Genomic DNA, 16,539 nt, shown 5'->3' with positions numbered 1-16,539 from the left:
CGGATGTGAGGATCCGAGTAAGGGTCTGATTATGACTGACCATGGAAGGACGGAGGGTACAAGGCACAGGGTGAGGAGGACAGAGCTGCAGGTAACAGTGGAATGGAAGGAACACAGGAGGCACCAGAGGGAGTGAACTAGACTACAACGAACAGGAGATAATGCAGGGTTTGCTTGAAACTGAGATTAGGGGCGCCTGGGTGGCTCAGTCAGTTAAGCATCTGCCTTCAGCTCAGGTCATGATCCCAGGGTCTGGGATTGAGCCCCGCACAGGGCTCCTTGCTCAGTGGAGAATCTGCTTCTCTCTCTGCCTCTGCCACTCCCCACTGCTCGTGCACTCTCTCTCTCTCTGACAAATAAATAAATAAAAACTTAAAAAGAAAAAAGACTTCAAAAAAAAAACAGAAATTGAGATTAATAATGAATTCTGGATACTGTAGTCTCAACACAGGAGTTGGATGAGGTCGGGTGGAGGATAGGATCCTTGGATGTGTAAGAATCAAGAGACCAAGAGAAGTCAGAACAGTAGGAGGTTTGCCAAGTGCATTTTACAGTCACCAAGTATCAAGCCAGGAGCAATGCTGCAGAGGACAGTTTGCCAGGAAGTTGCACTTTTAAGGCTGAGGAAATAGGACAGCGATCCCCAGCGCTACACTGGGATGGGAAGGGCTCCTTTCCCGAGAGCAGCCCCATCGCCTTCTTCCCAGACGAGTTCACATGTGCACAAAGGAACCCGTGGGGAAATGAACGCTGTTGGGGGGACTGTTAACATCATGAGTCTACATAAACAGTATTATTCCATATTCCACGTGAGTCTTCAACTGGATTTTTACCACTTCATACAAAAATTTCTTTTCAAGATAAAACAACCCCTCATAATCAATAGTTCTTCAAACTCTGAGTCCAACTCCAAAAGGGAAGATACCATCGTTAACTATATTTACCTTGAAGCTTTCTACTCAGCTCAAGTTTTTCCTGTTCGAGGCGCTTGATTCTCCTCTCATACGCCTCGGTTGCCAGGTTGTTGTCGAGAGTCCTCTGGACACTGACATCAAGGTCCAGGGACGCAGGACCGGCTGTGACACGTAAACAGCTCCGATCGGAAAGAACACTGAAGAAACAGAAAAACATGAGTTCATGCGTAAAAGAAAGTGAAGAAACAGAGAGAGCCTTCTGCAGCTGTCTATTTAAAACATGGATTTCAATATCTAGCTACAGTTAGCCGTCTAGGGTGATGGTAAAACACAATGTTTACAAATCTTAACACAGACCACTTTTTAGAAGCATTTTTTAAAAATGAGAAATAGTCCCAATTGTCTTGAATTTCAATAACCACAAATTATAAAATGATGTTTGCTGAACAAAAGGTGACCACCTAAGTGAAACAGTAGTCAAAAGCACATACCATGGTCCTCTTTGTCAGAATCTGGACTCAAAAGTGAAATGCTTCCTTTAATTCAATACAATTTAGCTAAAAATATTTGAAGTGTTGGACATTCAGCAGTAAGCAAATTTGACACTTGTCCATGAAGAGCTTATGTTCCCACGATGGAGACAGAAACAAACGAGATAAATAAGTACAATATTCAGGGCATTAGGCAGTGCTGAATGCTAAGGAGAAAACATCAAGCAGGAAAGGAAGAGGTGACATATTGAGGGGGAAGAAATAAAAATCCAGACAAAGTGGCCAGGAGGCTATCACTCAGAGAGGAACTCTGAATAAAGTCCAGAGGGAGTAACTGGGGGGAAGAGCATTCCAGGCAGATGGAATAGAAGTGCAAGAGCACTGAGATAGGAGTAGGTTTTCTGGCCTGGGACCATGCCAGAAAGGAGCCGTGTGTGGCTGCCGCAGAGTCAGCCAGGTTAAGAGTAGCGGGAAAGAGAAAGCGAGCCAGTCATGCAGGGTCTTGGTCAGAATGTTGGTTTGGATTAAGATATAAGCCACTGGAGTTAGGGGACTGTGAGGATAGGTCTGGAACAGGTGAGTGACACGTTCCAACTTATCTTTTAGCAGGACCAGACAGGTTCAAAGAAATCTAAGAGACGAGTTTATAAACATTTGAGTAGGTGGTTCAGAGAGGTTTTAAGTAGGAGAGGGCAGAGGAGTCTCACATTCAGGAGTCACCAGCAAGTATCTGGGAATGAACCACAGTATAAGTGGAAAAGGTCCCAAGATAAAGCCATGGGGCCCAGGGAGATTGGGAGATCAGAAGGCATCAGCTGCAGAGACAGAGGAGGACTGGCCAGAAAGGTGGGAAGTCAGGCAAGCACCCTGGAAGGTAAAAGACAGAAGTGCTGTGATGGGAAGGAGCCATGACTCACAAGATGAGTGCAGACACATGAGACAGGACTGACTGGGAGCCCCCAGGGTTCATCCTCACAGGCGAGTGCTCGGGGCCAGAGGCAGGCAGGCGGGACCGTGCAGAGGAGCGTGTGAAAGCTGCCTGCATCAACCTCTCCATGCAGGGAGAAGTGAGCTCATCAGGGGAGAGCAGGAGAGTGGGCACAGGCACGAGAAGGGTCCTGGAGATCGGGAATCATGACCGTGGAAGGTGAGACCAGTGAGAATGGTCAGATGCTTTTCTTTGGACGCTGTGAACTGCACAGGAACTTGAACTGTAATGATGATGTCAACTCAGCAAGACCATGAAGGAGAACAGGAGTCAGTCAAGAAATTGAGGGAGGACGCACAAGGAGTGAATATAATCATACTCCGCTTACACCGGGGAAGGAGGACCGGGAAGCAGTCTGTGAAAACAGGGCTGGTCCTGGCACTTGGCACCTGGAGCGTATATGCTCAAACGCAAGGGACTCTTCCAATTCCTGCCCCAGTGCTGAGAGGAAGACTCAGCTCTATTTCTCTCCAAAATGACTTAAGATTCTCCTATGTTCTATTCGTTACACGATATCTAACTTTTTCCAGCAGTAGCTTCAGCCTCTATTTTAAATTTTTTTTGACTTACAAGGCTCTCTCATATATTTTTTTAAAAGTTCAATTCATCTTAATTTGCTTTAAGTTGTCCAAATTATGTTAACTTTTCCAACTTACCAGCTACTAGTATATGTGAAACCAACAAATGGCAGATGGTGCCCAGAAAATGCAGTATGTGTGGGTGGGGGCATCGTTTCCTGAAGGAGGAAAGAACATCTGGTAAGAAATAAATAACTGTGACCTGTAGGTTGGCCTATAATATTAACTATCAATAGGAAATACATGGCTGTTCGATGAAGTCTGGTGCAGATGCGCAGTGATCTAGAATCCAGACAATCAACACTGCCACTGTAATGTTCTAATAAAATTAAACTCCAGGTGGAAAGTCTGACATTGAGAGCACAATGATTATTCAGGTATGCATATGTGCAGATCTGCCTCGTCGCTAAAAATTATTTGTAACCCAAATCAATATTCATAGTACTTCTGCAATCACTTGCAGACATAGGCAGAGCAAAAAAAATTTTTTGAGCCACTCAATGCCTAAGTTTCCAGCTGCGACTGAACAAGGAGACGCTCTGCCTTCTTGTTTCAGCTGATATGATGAAAAAGTATTCCTTCCAAGGTCTGCATGTGCCACATCTTTCACGTTTTTCTGCTTCTTATGGGTGACTGTGTTGTTTAAAATGTCCTCCAACCATAGTGCAGAAGGGCCATCTAGATGGTTTCTAAGCAAGACAGCTATGATGTGCCTTACAAATACGTATGTGTGTTAGAGAAGCTTTGCTCAGGCCTGAGTTACACTGCTGTTGGCTGTGAACTTGCTGTTAATCAACAATATATATTCAATAAGGTGTCTTTAAAAAGAAACATACATAAAACAAGGTTATGTACCGACTGGTTGAATGAAATGACCAGAGGTTCAGAAGAACCTAACCCTGAATTTCCCCTAGGAAATTTCCCCTAGTTCAATATTCATGAATACAGCGTACACAGAAACTTTATGGAACATATAACTACCATAATCAGAATCGACTGTACTATGTATTTAATTTGGAATGATGCAAATTTCTGTTTACAGTAAAATGTAATTCTTACAATAAAACACCGATGAGGAAAGTCCATTTAATTTTTTCTTGGAGGCCCAGAGAGGGAAGCATAAGAAGTCCTTACCTGCCTTGCCCATGCTACCTCCTGAACAGTGAAAAGTGACAGAAAATCAATATACAAATTCTTAGTGCAGAATTAAAACCATAAGAAATAAAATAATGGGATAAAAAAAAGTTCAAATTAAGAAGCTAAAAAGGCAACATCCATAAAATTTTATGTTCTTACTGTCCTAAATTGTAACAATGTAACCTAAAGGTGCAGAGCAGGGGTTGACGAACTATGCCGGCCCACAAGCTAAAAGCGGTCCAGTGTTTGGCGACTCTGCTAGTCTGCCACCCGCCTCAAGGGAGGCTACAACCTCAGGATAGCAAGGCTGTAGATTCCCACCCCCCACACCCTTCACTTCCTACCACGTTTGCTACTTTTAGTGGCAACACCACTGGGCACGGGGAGCTCTCCAGATCAAGTCAGTCTCCTGCCAGCAGCACCATGGCCCCAACCAGGCTGATGGAATGGGGTGGGGCAGTGTTTAACCAAAGTTCAGTTTCTCATGAATAAATGCTTCTCAATTTACTTCCCTTGGGTTGAGGTGTCAAGCCCCAAAATGGTTGTTTTTGACAATTCTGTCCAGTATCGTGGAGCTTTTTAAGGAGAGATTTGCCAACCTCTTTATTCTGCCATCAAAGTCCACTTTTCTAAGCACCTAATTTCTCTTCTTCCTAAGAAATCTCACAGCGTAACTGATCTCATTAGTCAATACATGAAGTTTAATTTTGCTCCTTGTCATGAATAAACATGTTTGCCTCAGTGAACTCTTAATTTCTCAATATATGAGAGAATAAATACTAGAAGCCATGATAACTGTCTGACTGGTAATTGATAAGGAGGTCCATACAATTGCTTCATAACCACATTAAAAAGAAAGAGAGGGACAGAACTTCTTCGCAATGTCATACTTACAGAATTCTTTAAACAATCATCATCCACATCAAAATTTGATGTATCTGTTGGGCTACTAACTTCTGGAATATAAGGTGCTTCACAGTTTCGAATATTATCCCAATCAATTCCATTGAAAAACGGGTGTTTCTTAAAGTCTTCTATCCCATTTTGACCAAGTCGGTGTTCTCTGCTGCAAATGAGCCTTCGAATAAGATCCTTAGCATTTTCAGACACATCGGTCACTTGAGCTGGAAACTGAAACCTCTCCTAGACACAGAATAAAGAAACAAAATATAAATCAGTATTTAACTCCCTAAGTAGGTTGATTAACATTTATTTTCTTAAAAATGCATTTTAAAAATGTGTAATAAGTGTACACTAGTGCAGGGTACTCATCCTACAAGAAAAAAAGCATTTTCCTAAAAGAACTTTTAATTTTATATGTGACTTAGTTACACATGCACTGTAGAAGGAAGAATAAATTAAATGCTAAAATACCCTAAACTGCTGTCAAAAGGAAGAGAACTTATTAAAAGTAGAATCTGACTCAACATTTCAGTAGAGTGTTTATGACTGACGATGTTCATATACGCCACAAACTAAGCATTAAGTAACAACAGCAAACACCTGTAAAGGACGGACCATGGACTTCGCACTCGTGGAAACACTTTATTCACTTAACGCTTATAATCCTCACAGCAAGCCTCAAAGGCAGGTTCCACTATTATCCTGATTTTATAGAAGAGACCCAAAGGCCCAGGGAGTTCAGTCAGTTGCTCCCAGTCACACAAGTAGTAAACGGGAGAGCTGGGATTTTGGAAGAGTGGCCTGACTCCACAGTCCGTGCTCTGAGCCACGTGTCACAGACAATGATCTCTCTGTGAAATGCTACATGTGCTCTTTACAACTCAGTAGCTGGCTATTCCCTGTCTTCCAACTCTCCATAACTATTTAACAGATTATCCTTGCAGCCAGGCAGAAAGAGCACCAACTCCACAGAAGAGCATCAACTGATTAATATATTCGTGAAGCAACTGATCATACGGTCTCACCCCCCTTTTATGGGACATTCCCATTCCAGGTGTTTGCAACTGCTCACAATCTTCTGAAACCAATCAATCAGAACCTTCCTCTCTTTATTACAATTTATTTCTATTTCACTGGGAACTAAATGGATTAAGGCTCTATTAATTTGTTTCTGTGGTGAATCCGGATTGTTTTCACTGTTTTGATCATAAAGAAGACTGGAATAGGTATCCTTGTACAAACATCCTGGTTCGACTGAATATTTCCTTAGGGCAGATTCCTAAAACTGAAGTTGCTCAATCCAAAGTTCTAACCATTTTTAAGGCTCTAGATGCATACTTACAGACTTGTTGACAGAAAGATTACATCAATTTATATTCCTATCAACAATGTCTAACAATGTCCATCTCACTGGATTATTTACAGTACAGAATGTAATTTTTCTTTTCATCTTTGCCAGGGGAAAAAGAATATCTCAGATTTATTATGGCTAAGGATAAGAATTTTTTATTTTTTTTTAAAGATTTTTATTTATTTATTTGATAGAAAAAGACAGCAAGAGAGGGAACACAAGCAAGGGGAGTGGGAGAGGGAGAAGCAGACTCCCCGCTGCTCAGGGAGCCCGATGCAGGGCTCGATCTCAGGACTCTGGGATCATGACCTGAGCCGAAGGCAGATGCTTAACGACTGAGCCACCCAGGTGCCCCAGGGTGAGAATTTTTTAAATGCATTCTAGTCATGAGTATACTTACAGTAGTAAGGATATAAATTATCTGCTTACCAATTTTGTTATTCTACTGGAGACCCTTTAATTTCCTATTTATTAGCATTTCTAATAAAATACAGGAGAAGGTAAGAACTCATAATTTTATGCACAATTTATGGGTTTTGATTATTCACTTTTGTCAGGTCCCCTATTAGCATAGGAATTAGAATGTTGTTTTTTAAAAAATTCTTTTTTAACTATCACATTACTTTAAATTTATTTTATGTATCATTTACCACATTCAATTGAAAAATAGTAAAATATACTAACTTTATGATTCATGATTTTTCCATATGTCTCCACCAGAGATTCTGCATAAAATGGCGTTTCTCCATAAAGCATTTCATACATACAGACCCCCAGAGACCACCAGTCACATTCAGGCCCATATCTCCCTTTCCCATCTTCCATGGCTTGAAGGATTTCAGGAGAGATATAATCTGGAGTTCCAACAGCCACTGAGGACTGGACCTGAAGAAGTTCACACATTTTTAGTAATCTATTATATTAGAAACAATTAACAATTTTTAATTAAAAATATTTACACTTACTCATACAACAGACATTATTTCAAAACAACTACAACTTTGTCATTACCTGAATTTAGCCTCCTTGTTAAATTGTATATAATCTCCACACTAGTAGTCCTCCAGATTTCATAATACTATAGAATCTTTATTATTGCTGGTACTTCACTGACTACATTTAAGGTAATGAAATTATTTGAACACCACAGCCATTAAAAACAAACTGAGTATTTAGTACAGAACATTGTACTGTACTATTATTGATATTATTAACCAACACATTCATATAAATAATGGAACTAGGAAAATTCTGCAATTTGTCAAAGGAAAATATAGCCTGAAAAAAAAACAGGCCAATACTTATCAGCAACCCGGAAATTATTTTAAAACACCTTAATTCAAACCTAAGGAAATCAATATTAACAATGTACTGCAAACTACTTATTAATTTTAAAAATTACAGAGGGGTTTGAAACATATTCTTCAAAAAATAAGCAAGTTAGATCTAAATAAGAAAATAATCACTAAAAATGATCCTGGGCACACACACATCTTGTAAGGTACTCTGAGGTAAAATAAAATTGTTTCTTTGTATGTTTTAAAGAAGCATATCAAAAAAGAACATTCTCAAGGTAGAATAATGCTAATATTCTGGATTTTCTAGAAAAAAATATCATTCTTAGTAATCATTAGAATAGACTTCCTCTTTGATAATACTGAGATAAGGGAACTTGAAAACTCATGTACCTCAAACTCTTAAAAATGCTAGATAAAATATAACAACCATTTTTGTAAACATATAAATGAGCTCTTAGAGAAAAAAGAAATTCTTAGGGGCTGGTAATCAAATGTTTGAGAACCAGGGTGATAAGTGTTATAGCAGGAATGGGGCTGGGGAATGTTGGTTTTCATTTTCTACGTACTTGGATTTTAATATATCCATGAGGACAAGAGGACAGCCCTCAGCTTATATGAAGTTTGAAGCAAGAATCCACCCCATATAATAGCCTTTACTCTAGAGGGTAAGTGAAAGGTGAATTATAAAAATCTGCCACTCAGAGAAAGATATTTTATCTATATTGATTGTGGCTGAAATGTGAAGAAAAAAATTGCTCCTCCCAAAATTCATCACTTTCAGCCACATAGTCCCAGCAGTGGATATTCTAAATCATAGTGCTTCTGTGGTCCAGAAGTCCTCAGGCCAAGGAATTGGCAAAAATACTGGCACCAGGTAAGGTGCACACTAAAAACCTGGCATAACAAATTCAAAACTACTACTATTCAAAACTCACTATTTTATAGGACACATGATCAAACCTGAGCACATATAATTCTCACATATAATAGCCCACTGAAGATGAGCTCACAATCCAAAAATACAGACTAAATGAGGAAACAATCCATTACAAAAAAAAAGTCAAAAATTGAAGCAATATAATTAGACCCCTAACAATGATCAATTCTACTTCATGAAATAAGTATGTTTAAAATGATTAGAGATGATTTAAAAAGTGAAATCATAAGAAAAGAAAGATTTATAAAGTGAAATGAAGTCCTAGAAATGGGGGAAAAAACCCCAAAAAGCTAATCCTTAAAATAAAAAAAAAAAAAGTGAATAGGTAAAAGATATGAAAAGATAAATAAAACCAGATCCACTTCTTGCAGTTGAACTTCAGTTGAACTGCAGAGTACCAAAGGCAAAGAGATCTTCAAAACAGTAAAGAATATAAAGAGGTTGCCTACCAAGGCACAGCAATTAGACTGACAGCGGAATTATTAGCACTGACACAGCAGTCAGAAGAAAATGGAATTGTATCTTCAAAGCGACAAGACAAAATAATTGTCACCTAAATATGACACACAAATGGGGGTTAAGTATAGACATTTTCACACAAAGAGTGAGTGATTTTCCATGTATAGACTTTCAGATAAACATAAGGACGCACTTGAGGAAACAAGAAATTTAATGCACATGGAAGAACGTGATAGTAGAAGCGACTGTGAACAAAGGTATTAGTAAACTTTAACATACATACAGTCATTAATTTGACAAAATAATGACAAAGAGGAAGAAGACAAGGAGGAGTAGGAAAAAGAGAAGGAGAAAGAGAGGTAGCAGAGTAGGAGGGACAACTATTTAAAGGTTGAAATATCAGATGGAACTAAAATACCAGAAAACAGTAACATGTTACCAAGGGAACAATTAGGATTCAAGTGGTTGAAGTTTCTTATTTTCTCATCTTTATTTTTAATTTACTTTTTAATTATTATTTTTAATTGTGGTAAAATACCCATAGCACAAAATTTACCATTATAACCATTTCCAAGCATACACTCCAAGGGCATGAAGCACATTCATGCTGTGGTGCAACCATCACCACTATCCTTCTCCATAACTCTTTTCATCTTGCAAAACTGAAACTCTGCATCCAGTAAGCACTAACTGCCCCCTGACCACCTCCCGCCCCATCCTGGGCCCTGATAACTACCACTGTACTTTCTCTCTGAGTCTGACTACCCTAGGTGCCTCAGAGCCATGAAATCATACAATATTTGATATTTTATGTCTGGCTTAAATCACTTAACATTTTCAAGGCTTATCCATCTTGTATCATGTGTTAAAATTTCCTTCTTTTTAAGACTGAATAATAATATTCCATTACATGTAAATATCACATTTTCTTTATCCATCCATCTACTGATGGACACTTTGGTTACTTAAATCTCTTGGATATTGTGGATACTATGAATGTGGGTATACAAGTACCTCTTTGAGTCACTACTTTCAATTCTGTGAAGTATATTACATACCCAGAACTAGAATTGCTGGATCATACAATAATTCTATTTTTAATTTTCTGAAGAACTGCCATACTGTTTTTCAGAGTGGCTACAGCATTTTACACTTTACATTAACACCAACAGAACACAAGTGTTCCAATTTTTTCACATCTTCACCAACAATTCTTTTCTGTTTTATTGCAGGATTTAAAAAAATTTTTTAACAGTAGTCACTTAATGGGTGTGAGGTAGTATCTTTGATTTGTATTTCCCTAATGACTAGGGACATTGAGCTTGTTGGCCATTTCTATATCTTCTTCAGAGAAATGTCTATTCCAGTATTTTGCACATTTTGAATTGCTCTGTTACTGAGTTGTAGGTAATTATATTATCACATATTCTGGATAATTAGCCCCTAATCAGACATATGATTTGCAACTATTTTCTCCCATTCCATCGTTTGCCTTTTCACCAAGATGACTGACACAGTCACAAAGGTGGTATAGTCCTATTGATCTATTTTTCCTTTTGTTGCCTGTTGTTTGGGGTCATGTCCAAGATATCATTGCTAAATCCAATGTCATAAAGCATTCCCCTATGTTTTCTTCTATGAGTTTTATAGTTTTAGCTCTTATATTCAGATCTTGGATTAGTTTTTTGTTAATTTTTGTATATGGTATAAGATAAACCGAATTTCTTGTTTGGCTTAGGAATATGGTGGAGAAACTGACTCTAGACTTTAGGTAAACCTTAAGTGTTAAAAATTTAAAGATAAACATTAAAATAATTGAAATAGAATGTATAGCTTCCAAAGATGTTAAATAAAAAGAGAAATTAAACTACACTTGACCAAATCAACAGCAGGCAGGAAAGTGGGGGAAAAAAGCATGCATGCAAACAAACAAGCAAAACCTACAGTAAATAGCACAAGATCAGATACTAAGAATACAAATATATTGATCATCATAAAATTTATAAATGGATTAAATTTACCTATTAAAAGACAGCATCATCACACTGGATGACAAATAAAACCAAAATGAACAAATATTTTTAAAAATTAGCAATAATCTGTTTAAAAGGGATATACCTAAACATAGGACACAGAAAGGTTAAAAGTAAAAGGATGGAAAAGATACATCAGGCAGATGTTAAAAGAAAATTATGGTAGCTATATTTCTATCAGTTAAAATAGACTCTAAAGGCAAAATCATTATTAAGATTTTTAAAAATTCATTAACATAATTGTAAAAGAAAATACCCTGGAATAGCAATTCTGAATATACCTAACAATGTAGCTACAAAAGGGTTGTGAAAACATCGTTGATTACAAGGAAAAATTAATAAATTCAGTATCATAATAAGACTTTTAAAATAATAGATGGTATAGCAGAAAGAAATAAAACTGGTAAGAATATAAAAAATTTGAACAACAAATTAACAACTTCAATCTTATGGACCCACATAGAAACCTGCACCCAGAAATTAAAAAGAGTGTATTATTTTCAAACAAACAAGTAACATTATAAAACCTAGCCTGTTATAAAGCAAAAGCAAATCTTGACAAATGCCAGAAAAAACTGATATCAAATAGACCCACACTCCAGTAAAATAAAACTAGAAAGAACCAAATAAATAAGTAAATACTACACTAAAGATATTAAAAGGCAGATATCTAAATAATCAATGGTCCACAGAAGTATTCTAACTAAAGTTGGAAAATATTTAGAAATGAAAAATAGTAAAATGCTCTATATATCAGGACTGATGAAGGGAAAGAAAAGCACAAGCAAACATTAGGATTGAAAAAACAACAAAAACTACACATGTAACAGAGATTTTAAAGCTAGGAAGAGTGCAATATGAACATTATACCAACAAAATTGAAAACTCACAGAAAATAGACAATTTTCATAGAAAAAAAATATAACTTACCAAAACTGACTCAGGAAGAAATAGAAAACCAAACAGACCTATAACCATTAAAAAATGTGAATCAATAGTATAAAATCTACCTGGAAAACAAACCAAAAAAACAAGAGGAAAACAAAACCAAACCAAGGTAAAGGTGATTTAAAAGGGCACGTTCTGCATGGAGCACTCGGTGTTATGCACAAACAATGAATCATGGAACACTTCATCTAAAACTAATGATGTAATGTATGGGGATTAACATAAGAATAAAAATAAATAAATAAATAAATAAAAATAAAATAGAAAAAAAACGAAAAAATTTTGACATAGTTATAGGAAAGAATTTCTTAAATAAAAATAAAGCAGAAAAAAAAAACTAATGATGTAATATATGGTGATTAACATAAAACAAAAGTGAGGTCTACCAATTTCCTAAAAAATAGATAACCTCTGTATTATATAAACTGTTCTAAAGCCAAAATTGATAAGGGGAGAGAATAGGACTACCACCTGTCCATTTTATAAGGCTAAGATAGCCCAAACACAAGAATCAGACAAGAACAATTTGAGAAAGAAAATCATACTGCAATCTCAGAATGGTCAATCTCAAGTATGACTCTCTGGTAACAATCCAATATAAAATATTAGCAGAGTCAATCCAGCAATTTGTTCAAAAATATCAATACATCTTCATGATAGAGTTATGTTTGGCCAAAGAATGGATGATTTAACATTAGATAATCTTTGTCATTCATCAGTTTAACAGATTAAAGGAAAAACACCCTAATATCATCATCTCACTGGATGCAGAAAAGTCATTTGATTACAACAATAACAACCATAACAAGACATTCTATGCTAATAAGAAACAGAAATTTCATAATAAGACACAGAAATTTCCTTAATCTTGTAAGGAATATCTACCAAAAACTTACAGCAAACATCATACTTAATTTGAAACTACAGAAAAAAACACCATTAGCATCAAGAACAAAGCAAAGAACTCCCTATTACCATACGTCTCTAATATTGCACTGAAGGTCACTGATTGCATATGGGGGGGAAACAGCATATGTAAGCATTTGTTAAAGACAAAACCTAAAGTTGATCATTATTGGTGGATTGCATGATTGTATACATACAAAACCTAGAAGAATCTACAAATTATTTTGAACTAATAAAAAATTTAGTGAGCTTGTTAGTTTCAAGATGAGTATACAAAAATCAACTGTGGTCCTAAACAAAAGCAACAAGCTGTTAAACTGAAAAATTATAAAAGTTATCATCTATAATGCTCCACGCCCCAAAAATCCACAGTGTGCCTAGGAACAAATTTAACAAATAAAGGTAATGGATTTACAGTGAACATGATTATAAAACTTCAATAGCAGACACAAAAGAAAACCTAAAACAATGGAGAGAGACACCATGTTTGTGGAAGGGAAGATTCCATGTTACAGATATAAATTTCCCCAAAATTAACCTCTAAATTCAATGCAGGTCTACTAGCTTGTTTCTGAAGGGGTATGTGTGTACATGTATGTATATAAACCAATAATATAATCCTAACAATCATATGGAAAAACAAATGGCCAAGAATAGCCAAGACAATCTTAGAGGAGGAAAAAGAATTATAGCAGGACATCCTTCCCAGAAACTGACTTCTTATAAAGGTGTAGTGATTAAGATGGCATAGTTTCAATTTATACGTGAGAACCAAAAAGCAAGCTGAGACTTGATTTGGAAAGTCACAAAATCTGGGAAAGGCTAAAATTAAAGGAGCTGCTCAGGTGATAAATAAAGATCCATACAAAGTCATATAATCATAACACTGGGAAAAACAGAATATCCTAAATGCTCCTAGAAAAGGGGGGAAAGGTTATAATAGAACAAATGAGATTTAGAGTGGCACCAGATGTCTCAACATTAAATTAGAAGAATGCCATGCCTGCTAAATTCTAAGAAAAATCATTTCAAATCTGTAATACTATGCTCAAATTATCAATCAAGTATGAGGGTAGAAGTGAAAGCATTTTTCACATGTACAAGACTATAAAATATTTACTTCCATTAGAACCCTTCTCAGGAGCTACTACCAGATGAAGAGAAAGCCAGAAATGGGAGCCAGGAAACAGCGGATGCGCTGCTGGACTGCCATGCAGTGAAGCCCACGATGAAGAGTAGGGTAGTCCTGGCATGACTGTGCTACAACTGGCCAGCAGAACAGTCTGGATGAGAAGGGAGAAGGCAAGACTCGAGCGTAGCTCTCTCCAAAAGGTAAATGGGAACTGCTAGGTTACATAATGTGTCCGAGAGAGAAAGGAATTATGGGTTGGAAAGTTTGGGGATAAACTGGTGAGAGTTATATAGAAAACAAGGCAAAGTGGTCACTTACACCAAGGACAACAAAAAGATGTTCAGAAAAGAACTGTAATTAAAATAAACTGCATGGCCAAACTATGAATAATATTTGTATAGAGTCATAAAGAAATGAACATGATTTAAGGAAAGACTTACACTAGGAAAACAGAAAGTGTATGGGTTGGATGAAATGGTAGGAAATTAACAGGTAATATCTAGAACGAAATAATCAAAAGATAGTAGCACAAGTATGATAACAAGAAATATGTAAGTAAAGGAAGCAACAGGAAAAGCAGCCAGAAGTCTCTAGGTGTCTGCCTCTAGCAGTAGAGATTTGGAGGCAGGAAGAATGGGACAAAGGAATGCAGTTTTTATGATAAGTCTGCTTAAAATATATATAGATCACTTTGATAAAAAATAAAAATAAAATGGAAATAAAACAAGTAAAAAGGCTTATTCATTATAATTTTCTAAATGGAGGATAAACATGCTAGTACGTCCAGGAAAATTATTTTGAGATCATCAGTAAAGAATGAACAACTAGGAAGACACACCAGGATTTCAAGGAATAAACTTGATCGTGGGTAGCTCATACAGACAGAAACAGTCCTCACTGCATTCTGGAATGCCCAGGGAGTTGGAAGGCTGCCTATGAGACTCCAAGAGAAGAGCCCCAGCTTTCAGTCTAAGGGACAGGACTCGGGGAAACACCAGCTCTTCCCCTGGAATTCTTCTTCAGGGTAGTGCTCTGCTCTCCTGAGTTCTGACCCAAAACTTCCTGATGCCACAGCCTCCCTGACTTGAATCTGTGTCTTCTCAACTCAGCAAGTTCTCCCTTCCTGTATCATACCTGCCATTATTGGCTGCCCACTTCATGCTTCAAAGAGACACAGGTGTCCCCAAGCAGTGCAGTTCCATAGACACATTCTAAATTGTGTTACTGCCCTCAGATCTTTTACTTCTACAAATATCATAACCCCACATGACAGTGTGATTATTTTTGCTTTTCACACTCATCAGATGGCTTTTATGTAAATTTTGAATAAAAGATGAGTCTTTTTTTTCTTTATCCTACAGATTTTATTTATCCTATCTGATATTCTTTATCCTATTGATCTAAGTATCCAAATGGTATCATTTCCTTTGGATTAAAGGACATTCTCTAGCATCCAGATTAATCACTTTCATTTAACTGATAGTCTTTTATTCACCTTCATTTTTGAGGAATATTTTTGCTTGACATAGAATTCTTGGTTTATAGATTTTTTTTTCTCTTTCAGCACTTTAAAGATATTATTTCTGATGAGACACCTATGGTTATTCTTACCATTTTCCCAAAGTATGTAACATGTTTTTAATTATGGCTGCTTTCCATTTTTTTCCCCTTATCGTTAATTTTCAGGAGTTTAATTGTGGACAGGTGTGGTTCCTTTTAACCTTGAGGTACACTAAGATTCTTACATTTGTGTTTTTCATCATATTTGGTAAGTCTGAGCCAACAATCCTACAAATTCTTTCTGCCCGTTTCACTCTCTTCTCCTTCTAGTATTCCAATCATGTAGAACCCTGGGCCTGAATTTATTTTGCTTCAATCTTTTCCTCTCTGTTCTTCAGACTGGATCATCATTATTGACCTGTCTTCAAACTCACTGGCACTTTCTTCTCTCATCTCTAATCTGCCATTAACCTACTTGTGTGAGTTATTTATTTCTATTACTACACTTTTCAAGTTCTTAAAAGGTCCATTTCATTTCTTTTCCCACTGAGATTCCTTATCCGAGCCATCTTTAAGACTGTATTTTGATTCTTTAGACATATTTTAAAAAAACACATTTATGATAGCTTCATTACGTCTCTGTCTGCTAAATCCAACATCTGTGCTATCAAAGTTTCTATTGACTACTTTTATTTTTTAAGTCTGTATCACAATCCCTATCCCTATCCCCATTTTTGTTTGGTCTCGTGATTTCTAATTGAATGTTGGTCACTGACAGAAAGATATTATAGAGAGTATGGACTCTGTTATCTTCTGCTGAAGATGTTAATTATTATTGAAGCAGATAAAAAAAATACTGCCTGATCTCTTTAAACAAGGGTTAGCTTACAATTACAATCTTTGGGGGCAGATTTGTAGAACTCTAAAATTCATCTCAATCCCCTTGACTTGGCAGACCACTTTC

The 16,539-nt window shown here is 36.8% G+C and overlaps 1 protein-coding gene across 10 annotated transcripts in view; it reads right to left on the bottom strand.

Moving 5' to 3' along the window:
- CDC42BPA (CDC42 binding protein kinase alpha) overlaps positions 1–16,539 on the bottom strand; it is a 338,932-nt gene that overhangs the window by 166,735 nt on the left and 155,658 nt on the right. For all 10 annotated transcript variants that reach the window (XM_035011000.1, XM_035011004.1, XM_035011008.1 and 7 more), the window contains exons 7-10: positions 7,047–7,247; positions 5,003–5,251; positions 3,050–3,129; positions 945–1,111 (exon numbers count right to left, since the gene is read on the bottom strand). In XM_035011000.1, coding sequence (XP_034866891.1) covers positions 945–1,111; positions 3,050–3,129; positions 5,003–5,251; positions 7,047–7,247 — 697 coding nt within the window. The remainder of the gene's footprint in view (positions 1–944; positions 1,112–3,049; positions 3,130–5,002; positions 5,252–7,046; positions 7,248–16,539) is intronic.

The sequence above is a fragment of the Mirounga leonina genome, unplaced genomic scaffold (assembly GCF_011800145.1).
Source record: "Mirounga leonina isolate KUSES-001 unplaced genomic scaffold, KU_Mleo_1.0 Mir_154, whole genome shotgun sequence".
Classification (NCBI taxonomy): Eukaryota; Metazoa; Chordata; class Mammalia; order Carnivora; family Phocidae; genus Mirounga; species Mirounga leonina.
The sequence above is the reverse complement of the archived record's forward strand: the minus strand, read 5'-3'. Positions and strand labels throughout refer to the sequence as shown.